This window comes from Eutrema salsugineum, unplaced genomic scaffold, assembly GCF_000478725.1.
Source record: "Eutrema salsugineum unplaced genomic scaffold, Eutsalg1_0 scaffold_20, whole genome shotgun sequence".
In the NCBI taxonomy this organism is placed as follows: Eukaryota; Viridiplantae; Streptophyta; class Magnoliopsida; order Brassicales; family Brassicaceae; genus Eutrema; species Eutrema salsugineum.
In genome coordinates, this window is record NW_006256828.1 from 2,018,238 (window position 1) to 2,033,126 (window position 14,889).

The 14,889-nt window shown below is 36.9% G+C and overlaps 5 protein-coding genes across 5 annotated transcripts in view; 3 read left to right on the top strand and 2 right to left on the bottom strand.

Moving 5' to 3' along the window:
• LOC112086398 (glycine-rich cell wall structural protein 1.8) overlaps window positions 1-497 on the top strand; it is a 1,152-nt gene extending 655 nt beyond the window's left edge. The window contains 1 exon segment of the mRNA XM_024155282.1: window positions 1-497. This exon segment is cut by the window's left edge and continues 119 nt beyond it. Within this exon segment, the coding sequence (XP_024011050.1) occupies window positions 1-354 (354 nt within the window). The 3' untranslated portion in view covers window positions 355-497.
• A 127-nt stretch (window positions 498-624) lies between these two features.
• LOC18016230 (ubiquitin carboxyl-terminal hydrolase 21) lies at window positions 625-4,307 on the bottom strand. Its single transcript, XM_006398306.2, has 9 exons — window positions 3,678-4,307; window positions 3,462-3,582; window positions 2,949-3,059; window positions 2,673-2,845; window positions 2,226-2,555; window positions 2,010-2,132; window positions 1,394-1,898; window positions 1,110-1,190; window positions 625-981 (listed from the first exon to the last, which is right to left on the bottom strand). Exons 1-9 carry the CDS (start codon window positions 4,182-4,184, stop codon window positions 722-724), a joined length of 2,211 nt encoding a protein of 736 aa, XP_006398369.1. The 5' UTR covers window positions 4,185-4,307; the 3' UTR covers window positions 625-721.
• A 1,130-nt stretch (window positions 4,308-5,437) lies between these two features.
• On the bottom strand, window positions 5,438-7,793 carry LOC18016231 (probable ADP-ribosylation factor GTPase-activating protein AGD9). The gene is made up of 7 exons (XM_006398307.2): window positions 7,574-7,793; window positions 7,313-7,431; window positions 6,542-6,974; window positions 6,199-6,459; window positions 5,999-6,124; window positions 5,815-5,916; window positions 5,438-5,733 (listed from the first exon to the last, which is right to left on the bottom strand). The coding sequence occupies exons 1-7, from the start codon at window positions 7,640-7,642 to the stop codon at window positions 5,626-5,628; spliced, it is 1,218 nt and encodes a 405-aa protein (XP_006398370.1). The 5' UTR covers window positions 7,643-7,793; the 3' UTR covers window positions 5,438-5,625.
• A 2,606-nt stretch (window positions 7,794-10,399) lies between these two features.
• Window positions 10,400-12,697, top strand: LOC18016232 (transcription factor MYC3). Its single transcript, XM_024155181.1, has one exon. The coding sequence runs from the start codon at window positions 10,540-10,542 to the stop codon at window positions 12,358-12,360; it is 1,821 nt and encodes a 606-aa protein (XP_024010949.1). The 5' UTR covers window positions 10,400-10,539; the 3' UTR covers window positions 12,361-12,697.
• A 1,233-nt stretch (window positions 12,698-13,930) lies between these two features.
• On the top strand, window positions 13,931-14,413 carry LOC18016233. Its single transcript, XM_006398309.2, has one exon. The coding sequence runs from the start codon at window positions 13,931-13,933 to the stop codon at window positions 14,330-14,332; it is 402 nt and encodes a 133-aa protein (XP_006398372.1). The 3' UTR covers window positions 14,333-14,413.
• The last annotated feature ends 476 nt before the right edge of the window (window positions 14,414-14,889 follow it).

The following is a 14,889-nucleotide window of genomic DNA, read 5'->3' on the forward strand; positions in this document are numbered from 1 at the left end:
GGCGGAGGTGGTCATGGAGGTGGTGGAGGATCAGCTGGAGGGTCTCATGGTGGTGCTTACGGAGGCGGCGAAGGAGGAGGAGCTGGAGGAGGTTCAGGTGGAGCCGGAGGATGGTATGGAGGCGGTGGCGGTGGAGGAAGTGGTGGAGGAGCTTACGGTGGAGGAGCACATGGAGGTGGATATGGAAGTGGTGGCGGTGAAGGAGGTGGTTATGGTGGTGCAGCTGGAGGATATGGCGGTGGTGCTGGAGGAGGCTCAGGTGGAGGTGGTGGTTATGGTGGTGAACATGGAGGTGCTTACGGTGGCGGTGGTGGTTCAGGCGGTGGACACGGTGGTGGAGGCTATGCACCATGAAGAAACCAACTTCTGATCAACCAAAAAGAGGCTGAAAAATAAAGATGATTTGTGGAGGGGTATACAAATTAATATGCCTATTTGAAACATTTTGCATCCATTATTGAAGTTTATATTTTCTAATAATTGAATATTTATTGTCTTATTGTTATTTCATTACAAAGCATTAATCTCTAGAGCAAATGTTATAAAAATATACCCCTTAGATTTTTGGTTTAAGCTTCAAAACAAAATTTGATCAGAGTGATATAAACACAAGAAACGCCCAAAACACAAAACAAAAGAAGAAATCTTCATTTACTCTAACTAACTCTTTAAAGCAACAAGAAACTTGAATGGATTTATTTTTTTATTACCCATATTTTCATTACATTGCAGGTTCAGAGAGATTCCTGTGAAGACCCATCGTCGGTCTTTTGAGGTTAGAGACTTTCTTTTCCTTGACCGAAACGTCTATAGCTGCAGCGAGCATCCGAGAGCGATGCGTAGATATCCTACTGAGATATGAAAGAGCACAATCTTTCTCCCTAGGATCTGCAGCAACAATTCTTTTAGACGGTTTTGTTTTAAGAGTTTCTTCTCTGCTATTCTTCTTTTGCAAATGATCACGTTGGATCTTAAAGGTTCCTGTTACAAAATTGCACACACTCGACTCAGGATCTTTCATTGTTTCTCATATCTTACTTAGTATCTCTTCCACTTGTTTACTATAGTTGAGACTAATGGTATCAAAACAAATTAGTAGAGTATAGTACCTTGGCGTTTTGGAAGGGAATTTTGTCTTTGAATCTTGAGCTTAGGCCGATAAGCTTCACCAATGGTAGCTCTCTCGTCAGCTGTACATAGTATCACACAAAACAAGAAGAGCAAAGCCTTAACATAAGTTCTATTTTCCCCATTGATCATTGATTCTTCCTGTAATCAGTGACTCAAAAAGCTAGTAAAGGAGAATACTTGTTCTGAAATATATCAGAAGATCCTATCTTTTTTAGTATCCTCCACAAGTAAGCTATCAAAAACACATAGTAAGAGATCGTACCTTTCCGTTTTGGAGACGAGGCTTGCTCTTGAGTTTTGAGAACAGGCACAGAAGCGACCTCATCGATTGTAGCTATGTTGCCGGCTGGATATACATTAGGTTTTTCTTGTTGAGAGGTCCCAGCAAATGGTTTCTCAAAACCATCAGCCTTAGGTGACTCGAAAGTATCAAACATGAAAGGGTCATCATCGCAACTAGACTCAGCTGAATGAAACACGTCTTCTTGTGGCTCGTCACAACGGAAATCTGAGTTATTTTCACCCGGGATCGATACTCCTGGCAAGTCGTCACAGGCTTTGTTGGAATTACCAGCATTGTGGTGACTGACACACTCCTCTCTGCAGGTTGTCTCAAGCACTGACTTTGGCGAGAAATTTAACGGAGTAGCTTCAAAGAGTGTTTTCAGCTCTTCGAAAGCACTAGAAAACCATGGTGTTCCTTCTCTTGCATAAAACAACATGTATGCATGCTTTGACAGAACATATTCTTCGCTGATTTTCCTGACCTGCCAAGAAAAGGTTGCATTGATCATCTGACTGAAACTTTGCAGATAAGTCTACACATAACTAAACCACACAAATCAACTGAAAAACATTGTTTATATCTTATATATTACCTTTGAGTCATCAAAATGATGCCATGTCCCAGGAGCTGATCTTACATATGATGAGTAATGACCAAAAGATACCCCACTCCCAAGATGCTCCACCATGGCATAAAGAAGGTATTTTGTAGAAACCTGAAGAAACAAAATAAGAACATAAATGAATGTTATTACTTGAAAATCTCTTAGATTTTACAGAACAAAAAGGTCTGTTAAAATTTCACTTACTTCAGGATTTTCGTTACTGCTCATGTAAGGGAGCAAATCCAACTCCAAAGGGAACTCCACATGCTTGAAGATCTTCTCCATAAAAAGTCCATCATTCTTGAATCTCTTCAGATGGAAAGTAGCAACCAGCGGCAACTTATCAAGCTTAAGTTGCTTCTCCTTTGAGACTTTCTCCTTACAGTTATCACATGTAAATTGGTCCTCGAGTTTTTCCACATGTGTAAAGGACTCTAATGCGCTACTAAGGTTATCGACATCTTCAATTTCTAGACTCCATCCAAGTGAAGGCTCAAATGTGTCGGAAATGGAATTGCAGTTGCAACAATGAAGCTGAAAAAGGAAGATATAAAACATATTTCCAAGAGTCACATATAAATAGATATATGGAAACTATTTCAAATCAAAACTAGATAAATATAGTTCGGTAAACGAGTGAACATTTCTTACCTTACTCACGAGACGCCCACCAAAGACATGGTCAACAATGTTACCATCTTGAGAAGAGACAGAGCCAGGCTTATCTCTACGATCCAAACAACATCTCTCTAACTTATCCAGAAACGACTGTAGAAACTCATGAGCGTCTTCTTGGTTGTTAATTTGAAAGTCCGGCGAGAAATCTATAATGGTTTTAAGGATAAAACATTCATAATGAAGAAATCTCAAACACAATTACGCAACAAAACAGAACAAACAAAAAATCTTAAGGGTTGAGAAGGATACAATTTAGATTATCACGAAACCAATCAATCCTTAAAGAATCTCCCGAAGACCTCAGAGCAAGCTCAATGTGCTCTCGGAGAGCCTGAAGAACACAAAACTTCTCATTGCCACCTGAAAAATCCAAATGAGCTATAAGATTAAGACTATGAACAATCAAGGCACCAACTCAAATCAGACCACAAAACGGCGTAAAGCAGAGCTATAAGATCAAGTATGAACAATCCAGGCAACAACTCAAATCAGACCATAAAACGGCATAAATGAAATTCAGATGAGCTTTAAGATTAAGACTATGAACAATCAAAGCAACAACTAAAATCAAAACATAAACCGGCGTAAAGCTAATCCAAATGAACTCTAAGACTAAGACTATGAACGATCAAGGGCACCAACTATTATCAGATCATAAAACGGCGTAAAGCTAATCCAAATGAACTCTAAGACTAAGACTATGAACGATCAAGGGCACCAACTATTATCAGATCATAAAACGGCGTAAATCAGTAGTCTTACAGTTGCAAGGGACTTGATGTTTGTATGAGCGGAGACTCTCGATAAGGGGCACAGTATGAGTGAAGCACTGCAACACTGAAGCTATGAAGCAAGTGTTGCCTGAATTATCTAATCCAGCACCCTGAAGAAATTGTTTGAAAACATCAAATCACTCAATTTTTGGATGAACCCTAGAATTGACGAAAAATTATAATCTAAGAGGAGAAGGGAACATACAACACCGGTGGGTTCATTCTTCGGAGACGACCATGAGAATTCTCCAGGTTTTGTGGACCCAATTTTGAGATCATCGTCGCTTTGATAGTCAAAATCCGATATGAATCTCTTTGGTGAGCGATTGTACGAGTCTATGTTGGCGTCAAGGGAGTATGAAGTGCTCGCGGTTTGGAGAATTTTGTTGTCGTCAGGCGAAATCTGAGATTGCGGCACGATTTGAGAGTCTCTGCACTCGCTTTCCTCTATACCGACTGAAGGAGGCGTAACCAGGGTTTTATGCGAAGGAGAAGAGGAAGATTCATCTGGGTTTTGGATCTCGGTTAAGGGTTTCGCCGGAGAAGAAGGCTGATTCTGAATCTGGCGAATCGGTGACGAGAGAGCGAGAGAGTGAGCAACGAGAGCTCGAATCGGCGCGGTAGGTGAAGACTCGTCTAGGGTGTCGACGGGGTTTTCGATTTTAGGCGACGGCGGTGGATCAGTATCACTCGAATTGAGAAATGGCGCCATTAACAACGAACCCAGATCGATTTCTCTGAAGAAAGTGAAGAAGAAGAAGAAGAAGAAGCTAGGGTTTAGTTTTGGGAGAAGTCGCCGACTTGTCGTAGATCGATCCGTAAGTAATGGAAGGAGAAATTTTCGAATTTGGCTCCAAAACTTGGTGAAATTTTCGAAATTTAAGAGCAAAATACCGAAAAGGGAAAGGATTTTGGAAACGAGCGAATCGATTTGGAGGGAAGCTGGGAGTGAGTCAATAAAAAGGGTTTGAATTAGGAGGGAAATTATGCCGCCATTTTTTTTAGGTTTTCAAGACTAAGCTGTAAACTCAAATTAAAACGTTGTTAGATTTGTTTACTTTATACAATTACACTATTACAGTATGATTAACTCAACCATGGTTCGCATTGGATTTTGACTTTGACAATCTTTGACCGATTATTTTTTTTCCTTCTTAAACCGTTTTTTAATTGACTTTTTGATTAAGGGTAACCGTTTTTTAATTGACAAAATCAGATTTTCATATTTGATTTCTAATCTATAATTAAAAAATTTTCGCTTTAATTATATGATGAAGGAAAGAAATTTACTTTACTGCTAACTTGTTTTATTAATTTACTATTTTGCTATGTTTGTTTTACGAACTTTATTTTTTATCTTTATCCAATTAATTTATAAACACATCAAGTACTCTAATTTTTTTTCTAAAATCTAGATCAAATTTAATGTATAGTATAGCAACTAATGTTTTTATTTGTCTTTGCACAAGTCTAACGTTTGAATAACCTTACGTTGAATAAAATTATATTTCATTAAAATAATTGTCATATTCCGACGTATTCAGTCCACATAATGGTTTGTGAGAATGTCCTGAGAACCAATAGCGTCGTCTCTTTTGGCAGATCAGAAAAATCCCACCGGAGCTCCCAATGTCCTGAGAAAGGCTTTTGCTTTTTAACACTAGACGTCAGGTAATCTTGGGTTTGTGTAAGCTTTTGGTGATAGAGCATTATATGTTTATTTCAAGAAAATCACTACAAAAACATGAAGACGATAGCAGTCTGTTACAAATTAGTCGATGCCTGAAGAGCTCATGATCGACTCTAATCCAAATGTATGATTAATATACTCATAAGTTACTTAAACCCTAAAAAGCAATCATCAAGAAATCTGCCTCACACACAAAACGAGACAGCAAAGAAAGAAGTTCTTAACATCATTTACGTGTTATCTTTTAACATCATTGGTTATAGTTGCAAACGCAATTGTCAAATATATTTGAGTTTGGGGAATATAAGTGTCATTTTACATCTTAGATTGCTGCAGAACAGAAACCAAAAAAAGCTTTGTCTTTTACTTTTATAGCCGACAATGTGTTACATTACATCTAAGAGAAGCAAATGAAAGGCTTTTCTCTCTCTGTAAATGAAAAGGCAAGATCTTTGTCTGTTTCTTACAGCATTCTATCCTGGAGATCACTGAATATACCGGAGGCCAATGTACCCAGCTTCTTTGTCGTTTCTTCCGCTATGTTCACAAGAGATGACATATCTTGCTGCGCCTGTCGTGGGGAAACAAAGTCAAATCAAGGAAAGAGTTAAGTACAAAACCTGAAGAATTCGATTTTTGCCAAGAATTTTACCTGGAAAGAAATTCGGTTCACCAGATCACTCGCTGTGATATCGATGTTGGAATCATCTTGTCCGCGTCCAAAAAGATCAGAACTTGAAATAGCTGATGAGCCCTGTTGGTTTTGCAATCCCATTAGGTATGAACAATGACACTTGATAAGACTTATACAGAGTTTGATTGGTTTGTGACAATACCGAGAACTTCTGAAGCGTAGCTTTTGAATCCAAATCGGCATCTCTGTTCTGATTCCCGAAAAACTGAGCAGAGGAAATCGATTTTGCATTTGAAAACTTCTTTCTTGCTTCATCCGTGTCTTCAACCTAGGTAAGAAAATAGTTAGTAAATTGAAATCTATTTCTTTCTTGGGTTCTGTTTGAAAATGCAGCCTTCTTACTTGAACTTTGGATGAGCTTGAGCTTGATTTCTTGGGGAAAGCACTGTCCATTCCAAAGTCATTAAAGAAATTCGACGACTTTGGTGGAGCGACATGGCTAAGCAAGCGTGTACCACTTAGCCCACCTGATTGCTCGTCATCAAAATACTCAAACCGAGAGGCAAATGATGATCCCGCTGATGATGTGTTGTGAGTCGAAGAGGCAGCAGGAATCACCGGTACAGGCTCTTCGGGCTTCTGCTCATAGAGGTTTTCTTTTGGCTGCATAGCAATACACACTAATCATAATCAAAACAAAGAAAAAAGATCCACACTTTAACTCTTGAGAATATGAAATCTTTACCTTCGTAGTAAGCTTACGAGCACCAAGACCACCAGTCTTCCCTGTCTTTCTCGGAACAAGAGGTTTCTTAAACGTACTCGCCACAGCTGCCTGAGGAGCTTTTGGTGAAGAGGAGACACCAGTTGCTTCTTGCTTAACCGGAGGACTCTCTTTTGTTGGAGGTTCAGAAGAAAACCCGTTATTAGATGACTCCGCTGGCTGAGAAGTAGCAACAGAGGATGATGAAGATAAACTAGATTCTTCGGCCATGGCTTTAGCAACTTCCTTAGCGAGAGTTTGTCTATACAAATCAGCAGCTCTTGAAGTATACTTAGCCTCGATTTTTCCACCGTCATTCCATCCATGTTGCTTGAAAAACACCTGAGCTCGGTTGTTCCCACCAAACATCATTGTTCTTAGCTGCTCAGGACTCCACGAGTCTAAGTTCGTCGACCTACATACATCAAAATTTTCTCTTTTTTTTAAAAAAAAAAGAAGCTAAAGTAATGAAAATTTGAATCAATATGATCTCAAGAAAAAAATCAACAAAGGTCCATACTTATCGGGATTGTGATCTTATAATCAACCAAAAGATCTACAACAAAGTGAAAATGCTATAAATAGGATGGTCAAAGGGACAAAAACAGGTCAACATCGTCTTGCATAAGTTGAATAATCATAGCTTAAACCCTAGTCAGAAGCTAAATTTGCTACACCAGAATTAACCCTAGAGATTTTGATCAAACACTGGATTTTTCTAAAATTTGTGTTCCTCAGAATCGAAAGATTTACCTCACGAAGCTAATATGAACACCGAGACTTCGATGAACAGCTGAACAATCGATGCATAGAAAAACACCGTAAGTAACCGAAGCCCATGTTGGATTCTTCGCACTACAATCGAAGCACACCTTTTAAAAAAAAAACAAGCAAAACCAGAAATCAATCGGAGATTAGGTCGAATCAGCTTCAGATCTGATCGAAATCACATAAATTCGAATTCAAAATCTTCAAATAAAAAAAAAACGTACGGAGGAAATGGAGAAACCTAACCTTGTTATCGGATTTTGCTTTTAGCTTTCTGAAAACAACATTCTTGTCCGTGTGATTCTCAGTCGCCATCGCTGATTGCAAATCGAATGAGAGAATAGAAATTTTTACAGATAAAAGAAGCTACCCAGAATCTGGAAAATCTAAGACAGTAGTGACAATGGATCAAACTCTTTCAAAGCAGAGAAATTATTTTTGGGGGTTTTTGTTTTTTTCCTTTTCCTTTTCTTTCTTCCAGAACCTGTAAAGTTAATTTATTTTAGACGTTTTGTTGTTGCGTAACATTAGATTAGCGGATATTAAACTCAAAGGAACTTATCTGGCCCAATAGTAAAGAAGCCCATTTTTGAATTATTCCTTACCTGTAGTTAAAAGAAAATGGCCCACTAAACAAGTGGAAAGTTGGTGTTGGTAAGTTCAACATACATTGTTTTCAGACATTTCTTCAAAATATAACAGGAATTGTTTTTTTTTCTTCTTGTTATATAAATATTTTTTCAAGAAAATCACATTCTCAAATAACTTTTCTGGAATCATCGTAAGTTTTCCAATGTTTTCACAAATTTTTATAAAATTTTCATATGTTTATGATTTTATGCCGTAGAAAATTTTTGCATCTTTCTCATTGTAATTATAATTTATTTATATTTAAACTTTTAATCACAAAATTTAAATAGTAACCTTCAAAATCTAAACCGTAAATAAATATTGTCATAAAATTCGTTGAAATTCACAAAATTTTAAATGCAGGATTTAATTTAATCTCTAATCTTAAAAATTATACTATAATTATCGTTTAAATTCTTTCGAAACTCATAACTGCTAAAGATAATTTGATCTTATCCATTTCGTTGTATGTACAAAAATGTTTGTTTAAAAGCTATGTTAAAAGAGAAAAACTATAGATTATGATGTAAATTTAAAAAAAACATCATAATCGGAAGCGCCAGTATGTTGTTATGGTTACCTTGCAATTGTGGGAGTTGGTTCCTTTGGAGACCTTGGTTTTGCAGGAATGGCAGTCGGAGGCGACTTTCAGATAGCTCCTCGGACTCCCTTATCGCCAATTGCAAGTTAGTCCATAACATTTACCGGATAATGCGTTTGTTTTCGGAGAAGATGTAGGTTTTCCTTCCAAAAGTTTTGAGGACGGACTCGGGAGGAGGCTCGTGGCAACAACGATGAGAACTCTAGTTCTTTGAGCTGCGGCAAAAATGCATGGTCCCCGTTTTTTACGTGGATTAGGTGTTTTCTCGACTAAATTTGTTCGGGTTTTAACTTTCGCATCTTCCTAGCCGACTCTATTTTCTTAGCTACTTCTGCAATATTCTTGTTGTTTTCGTAAATTTTTGTAGTTTTTTGGGTTAATCTGTTTTCCTTTGTTGTATCTTTCTTTGCTGTAAAAAATCTAAAAATGGTATAAAACTTAATTTTTTACCAAAATAAAATAAAATAAAAGAACATATAAACTGTTTATAAAATCCAAAAAGTGAATGTGTGACCAGCGCAGACTAAGTTATTAATAGAGTTTATCACATCTAATTCTCTAAAAACAAAAATTTACTTGATATATTGTGTTTAGTGACATGATTACGCCTTGCAAAACTGGCCAAAGGAGTACAAATAATTTAATATGTTATATTTAAAATCATATGGTGTTACTATATGATTAGTGGGTCTGAAGTTTATGGTAAGTTACATCATTCACGAGAAACACGTGAAGTGGGGCATTTTAGCCACCGTTAATATTTTTTTTTTGTGGTGCAAATATTTAGCCACCGTGATTAACAATTTGATATTGTGTATTATTGTCCTTTTCACTGAATACTTTTCTTCTTTTTCGTGGATATCATATTTTATTAATGGCTGTCAATATCTGTGTAATTTCATTGTCAATCTTATGTAACTTTTAAAAAATGATAGGTTGGTCATGCTTTCATGAAAGTTTTTAGCAAAACTCATTTTTCAAAAAAAAAAAAAAGTATAGCAAAATGGTAAAATTTCAAACTGTTGGGCATAAAAGAATGCAGTTAAAAGAAGACTATATATATCTGCTATATGACAAAGTTATCAAGATTTTTATAAACGTAAATGTTAGTAATGGCGAGAAAATCATGAAAAAAACAGACTTGACTAGGCCTAGTCAGGACCCAAACAATTAAAGTGGGCTACACAAGGTAGTTCCAATTTATTTTAATCCGACTATGACTTTAAATGAGAGAAAAATCGTTTTCATTAATTAAATCATTTTTTTTTTTGGTCGTGATTAATTAAATCATTTGTTTTGTATACTGGGAAAACTCGCACCACAAAATCTGAGGAAGCATAGAATAAATTGTTGCGAGATCAGCCGTGACTAAAATTGTTTGTATACAAATCGTAAATTTCAAATCAGATATCGATTCATTGGTGAATTATTTATTAGTTCTTATTTCAGTTAATTTTCTTACGAAATTAATAGTTTTGCCGCCACTTATTCTGGATCATTATTTTGATAAAATAATATAACAAAATAAATAATTTTGTGACACATTATGGATCACAAACATATTAATAATATTTTGTGTACAAAACAGTGTGTTCCAAGCATATCAATACGGACATAAATATCTTAACTGCTTTTGGCACGGACCAAAATATTCAGTTCGTAATATTACGTTTTCGTAAATATTAATTAGACACTAGATCTTATATTATAACTTATTTTATGTCATATTATATATTGCAACTCTCATATTATGAGATTCTTTTATAAAAAAAAAACCAATTATTTACATTACTTTGTTAAAAAAAAAAATTAAAATACTACAAGAATCCTCTCCAAACAATCACTAAACGCCATTTGCTTAGCTTTTCCTCTTTCCATTTTCCTCCAACACGTCACCTCTCTCTGTCTCTCTCTTCAGACCGGAAAAGTCTTCAACTTTCACCGGAAATATTCCTCCATCTTATCTCCATCGTATGCTCACATGAACGACTATTTCCTCAACCAGTCAACGGCCACCGACGATAACGCGTCTGCGCCGATGGAAGCTTTCATCGGAACAAATCACTCAACGCTCTGGCCACAACCATCTCTTCCTCCTCCTCCTCCACTTTCTCAATTTAACGAAGACACTCTCCAACAACGTCTCCAAGCTTTAATCGAATCCGCAGAAGAAAACTGGACTTACGCGATCTTCTGGCAGATCTCACACGATTTCGATTCTCCCACCGGAGATAACACATTGATTCTCGGCTGGGGAGATGGTTACTACAGAGGAGAAGAAGACAAAGACAAGAAAAAGAAGAGCTCGAGTTCGAATCCGGCGGAGCAAGAGCATCGGAAAAGAGTGATCCGTGAGCTTAACTCGTTAATCTCCGGCGGAATCGGAGTTTCCGATGAAGCAAACGACGAAGAAGTCACCGATACTGAGTGGTTCTTCTTGGTCTCGATGACACAGAGCTTCGCGAACGGTGTTGGGCTTCCCGGAGAATCCTTATTAAACTCTCGCGTGATTTGGTTATCCGGGTCGGGTGCTTTAACCGGGTCGGGTTGTGAACGAGCTCATCAAGGTCAGATATACGGGTTACAGACGATGGTGTGTATCGCGGCGGAAAACGGCGTCGTTGAGCTTGGTTCTTCGGAAGTGATAAGCCAAAGCTCAGATCTGATGGATAAAGTCAATAGTCTCTTCAATTTCAACAACGGTAATGGTGGAGAAGCTTGTTCTTGGGGGTTAGATCTGAATCCTGATCAAGGAGAGAACGATCCAGCTTTGTGGATCAGCGAACCGACCACCACCGGAGTCGAATCGGGTCAGGTAACTCCGGCGATACACAACAGTAATTCCAATTCAAATTCCAAATCCGATTCTCATCAGATTTCGAAGCTTGAAAAGAACGAGAGCTCGATTGAAAACCCTAGACAGAATCCGCAGAATCCGTCGCTTGTAGAGCAGGATTTGAACTTCTCGAGCTCTGGGTTGAATCAAAACGGGAACTTTCCTGATGGGTCGTCGCGGATGATGAAATCGAGTGAAACCCTAAGTTTTATGGCGGAGGAGAGCAACAAGAGGAGATCTCCTGTTTCGAAAGGGAGTAACAACGACGAAGGAATGCTTTCTTTCAGCACCGTGGTTCGATCCGCCGCGAAATCCGGCGACTCGGATCATTCCGACCTCGAAGCATCGGTGGTTAAGGAAGCGATTGTTGTTGAACCGGAGAAGAAACCGAGGAAACGGGGAAGAAAACCGGCGAACGGGAGAGAAGAGCCATTGAATCACGTAGAAGCAGAGAGACAGAGAAGAGAGAAGCTAAACCAGAGATTCTACTCTTTGAGAGCTGTGGTTCCCAACGTTTCGAAAATGGACAAAGCTTCTCTTCTTGGAGACGCCATTTCGTATATCAACGAGCTGAAATCGAAGCTGCAACAAGCGGAATCCGATAAAGAAGAGATTCAGAAGCAGTTAGATGGGATGAGCAAGGAAGGAAACGGGAAAAGCGGCGGGTCGAGAGTGAAAGAACGAAAATGTTCGAATCAAGATTCGGCGAGTTCTATAGAAATGGAGATTGATGTGAAGATCATAGGTTGGGATGTGATGATACGTGTACAATGCAGCAAGAAGAATCATCCTGGTGCGAGATTCATGGAAGCGCTTAAGGAATTGGATTTGGAAGTGAATCACGCTAGTTTATCCGTGGTGAATGATTTGATGATTCAACAAGCTACTGTGAAGATGGGAAGCCAGTTTTTCAATCATGATCAGCTCAAGCTTGCTTTAATGTCGAAAGTTGGAGAAGACAATTGAACAAAGCCGACTCTTCAAGAGATGAAACTAATGTTTCCATTGATTAGAAGTGATCAAAATTAGCTGGTAATGTTCGGTCTTTTCGCAAGTAGATCTCTCTGTAAATTAGTAAGTACTCGTTTTGCATCGCCAGCTTCATGTTATTAATCAATGTTGTTCATTAGGAGAACTTGTTTAGTTCTTAGTTTAGTGTTTTCATAAGCCTGTAAGTGAGATCGAAGTTGGAGACCAGAGAGAGGTAGTAAAATAAAGAAAACTTTGGTTGTACTTGTATATGTTATGTATGGAGTAAGATTAAAGTGAGAAAAAATCTATTGAAGTTTTTTGGTTCTATGAATGAAATTTTGTGTACAATTAGTCAATTAGAAATCAGTTTTCACTATGTATGCAAAACTTTTGGGTTAGCTTTTAGCCTTTTACACCATCAAGGTTCATATATATAAATTGCAATGTAACATAAGCAAAAGACAAAGGGAAATAAGTGGTCTTAAATGAGTCTTGGGAGGGATGGTGCTCTTATCTGTTTTGAGGGGATATGACTTATGATGAAACTGTTTATAGTGCCAAAAATGTGGAAACATGTGTCATATGTTGTATATATTTATTTTAATACATATCACAACAGTAAAAACATAGATTTAATTATTTAAAGCAGGTCGTTCGACGTTCAAAGTTATGGGTAAGAACCTTTTAGTGTCCATCTCATGTTTGTGTTTTTGAGTATATCTCTATGTTTAGAGAGCCGTGTGATCTATCATCTATCTATGACTCTTGTGTATGTTAGTAAAGACTGATTTTATAATTCATTAAAATAGATAACGGGAAAATGAAGACTTTTTTTACAAAAAGACATAGGCCGGATTCTATTGTAGTGGTTTGTATTATTGTTGACATCATGCCATAACCCGAATGTAGTGCGTGTGAGAGTTACACAAATGATAATTTGACATCCTAAACTCATACTATCAAAATTTAATCTCATTTAGGTTTTGAAACAAAATATCTAACATGAGAACATTTTATTGTATACACGTCGAAATAAAATAAGAAGATGACGCTCGTAAACTACTTTTCTCCACCATTGATGAGTTCTAACAAAAAGCACCAGCTTATATTTTTTATTTTATTTTTTCGTCAAATTAATTTTTTTGAAATCGTATTGTACCATAGAGTTGACTCCTTTCTAAAAGATATTAGCCATCTTTGGCTATGTTATGACATAATTCACTCATTCGTTCACACTAAAAATTGTTATGCAATATGGCTACAAACCTACAACAATTTGTTATTTTGTAGATAATTCTCGACTTAAGGCAAAAAATTTCTCATTTCTATAAAGTTAATAGTTGTTAATTAACGTGTGAGACGAGATACCTACTTACACAACGTACGTTACCAAAAAATCGAAGTTACAAATATACAATTTTTTTCCAAAATTAGATTAGTTTTTGTTAGTCTTTACTAAAATAAAATCACTAACCAAATAAAACCAACTCTCTCTTTCTTTTTCCTTATCTCTCTTTTTCATTATCGATCTCCATTGTCCTAAGGATATCGAAAAAAAAAAACTATGAGCCTAAATTGTCTATCATGTCAAGCTCTTCCACGGACAGATTCCAACAAAGAGTTTGATATCTCCGGTCCCGGACCACCAACAGTCGAAATTAACCATGTTCTAGGTAAAACATATTGTGGAGATCATGTTGGTGGGAGAAATTGGTCAGGAAATTTGAGTCCTAGGATGCATGAGAAGATTGGACGGTCAGGATCGTCTCTAGCGCAGAAAATGAAGAAGGTGAAAAAGATTCATCACGTTAGGCTAAGTGGTCCAATTGGTTCAAGTCCTAGCAGTGGACCGATCCGACCCGAGCAACCAAGGCTTGTGAGGAGCAGTGGAATGAGAAGGAATTGGAGTTTTGAGAATTTGAGAGATCAAGGATTGATAGAAGAGAAGAGGAATTTTAACATATGATTATCAATGATTTTATCATGATTCTGAGAATTTATATAAAATTTAAGATGAAATATATATCATCGTTTAAAGACAAATGAAGCTGGTTATATGTAGTTTCAATCCAGATTCGTGATAACATAAATCGTGATAGAATATGTGAGATGTATACTAATATTATTTTGATGTACAACTGTATTTTTTTTTGTTACATTTGTTCTCTTTGACATTTTTTTTTTTGTGTTTTTGTGTCTTAGAATGAAAAACTTGTTTTTCATTTTAACAAGTTTTCGTACGTTGAAAATCTATTTTATATGATTAATGCTATATAGCTTAGTGATTTGTGTTATGAGACAGAGACAAATCAAATCCCCATATTACAATTTTTTTTAGAGAAACGATATCTCGTTTGTTTTGAGTTTTGTTTCACGTGTACAAGAGATCAACCATATTAGTAATATCGAGTTTCATTTGTCCAGAAAATTATCAATCAACAAAACAACAAAATGAAACCAAAGAAAACAACAACAAAGCTTATCTCTGAATCTCTATAATTCGACTAAAAATCAAGGATATCA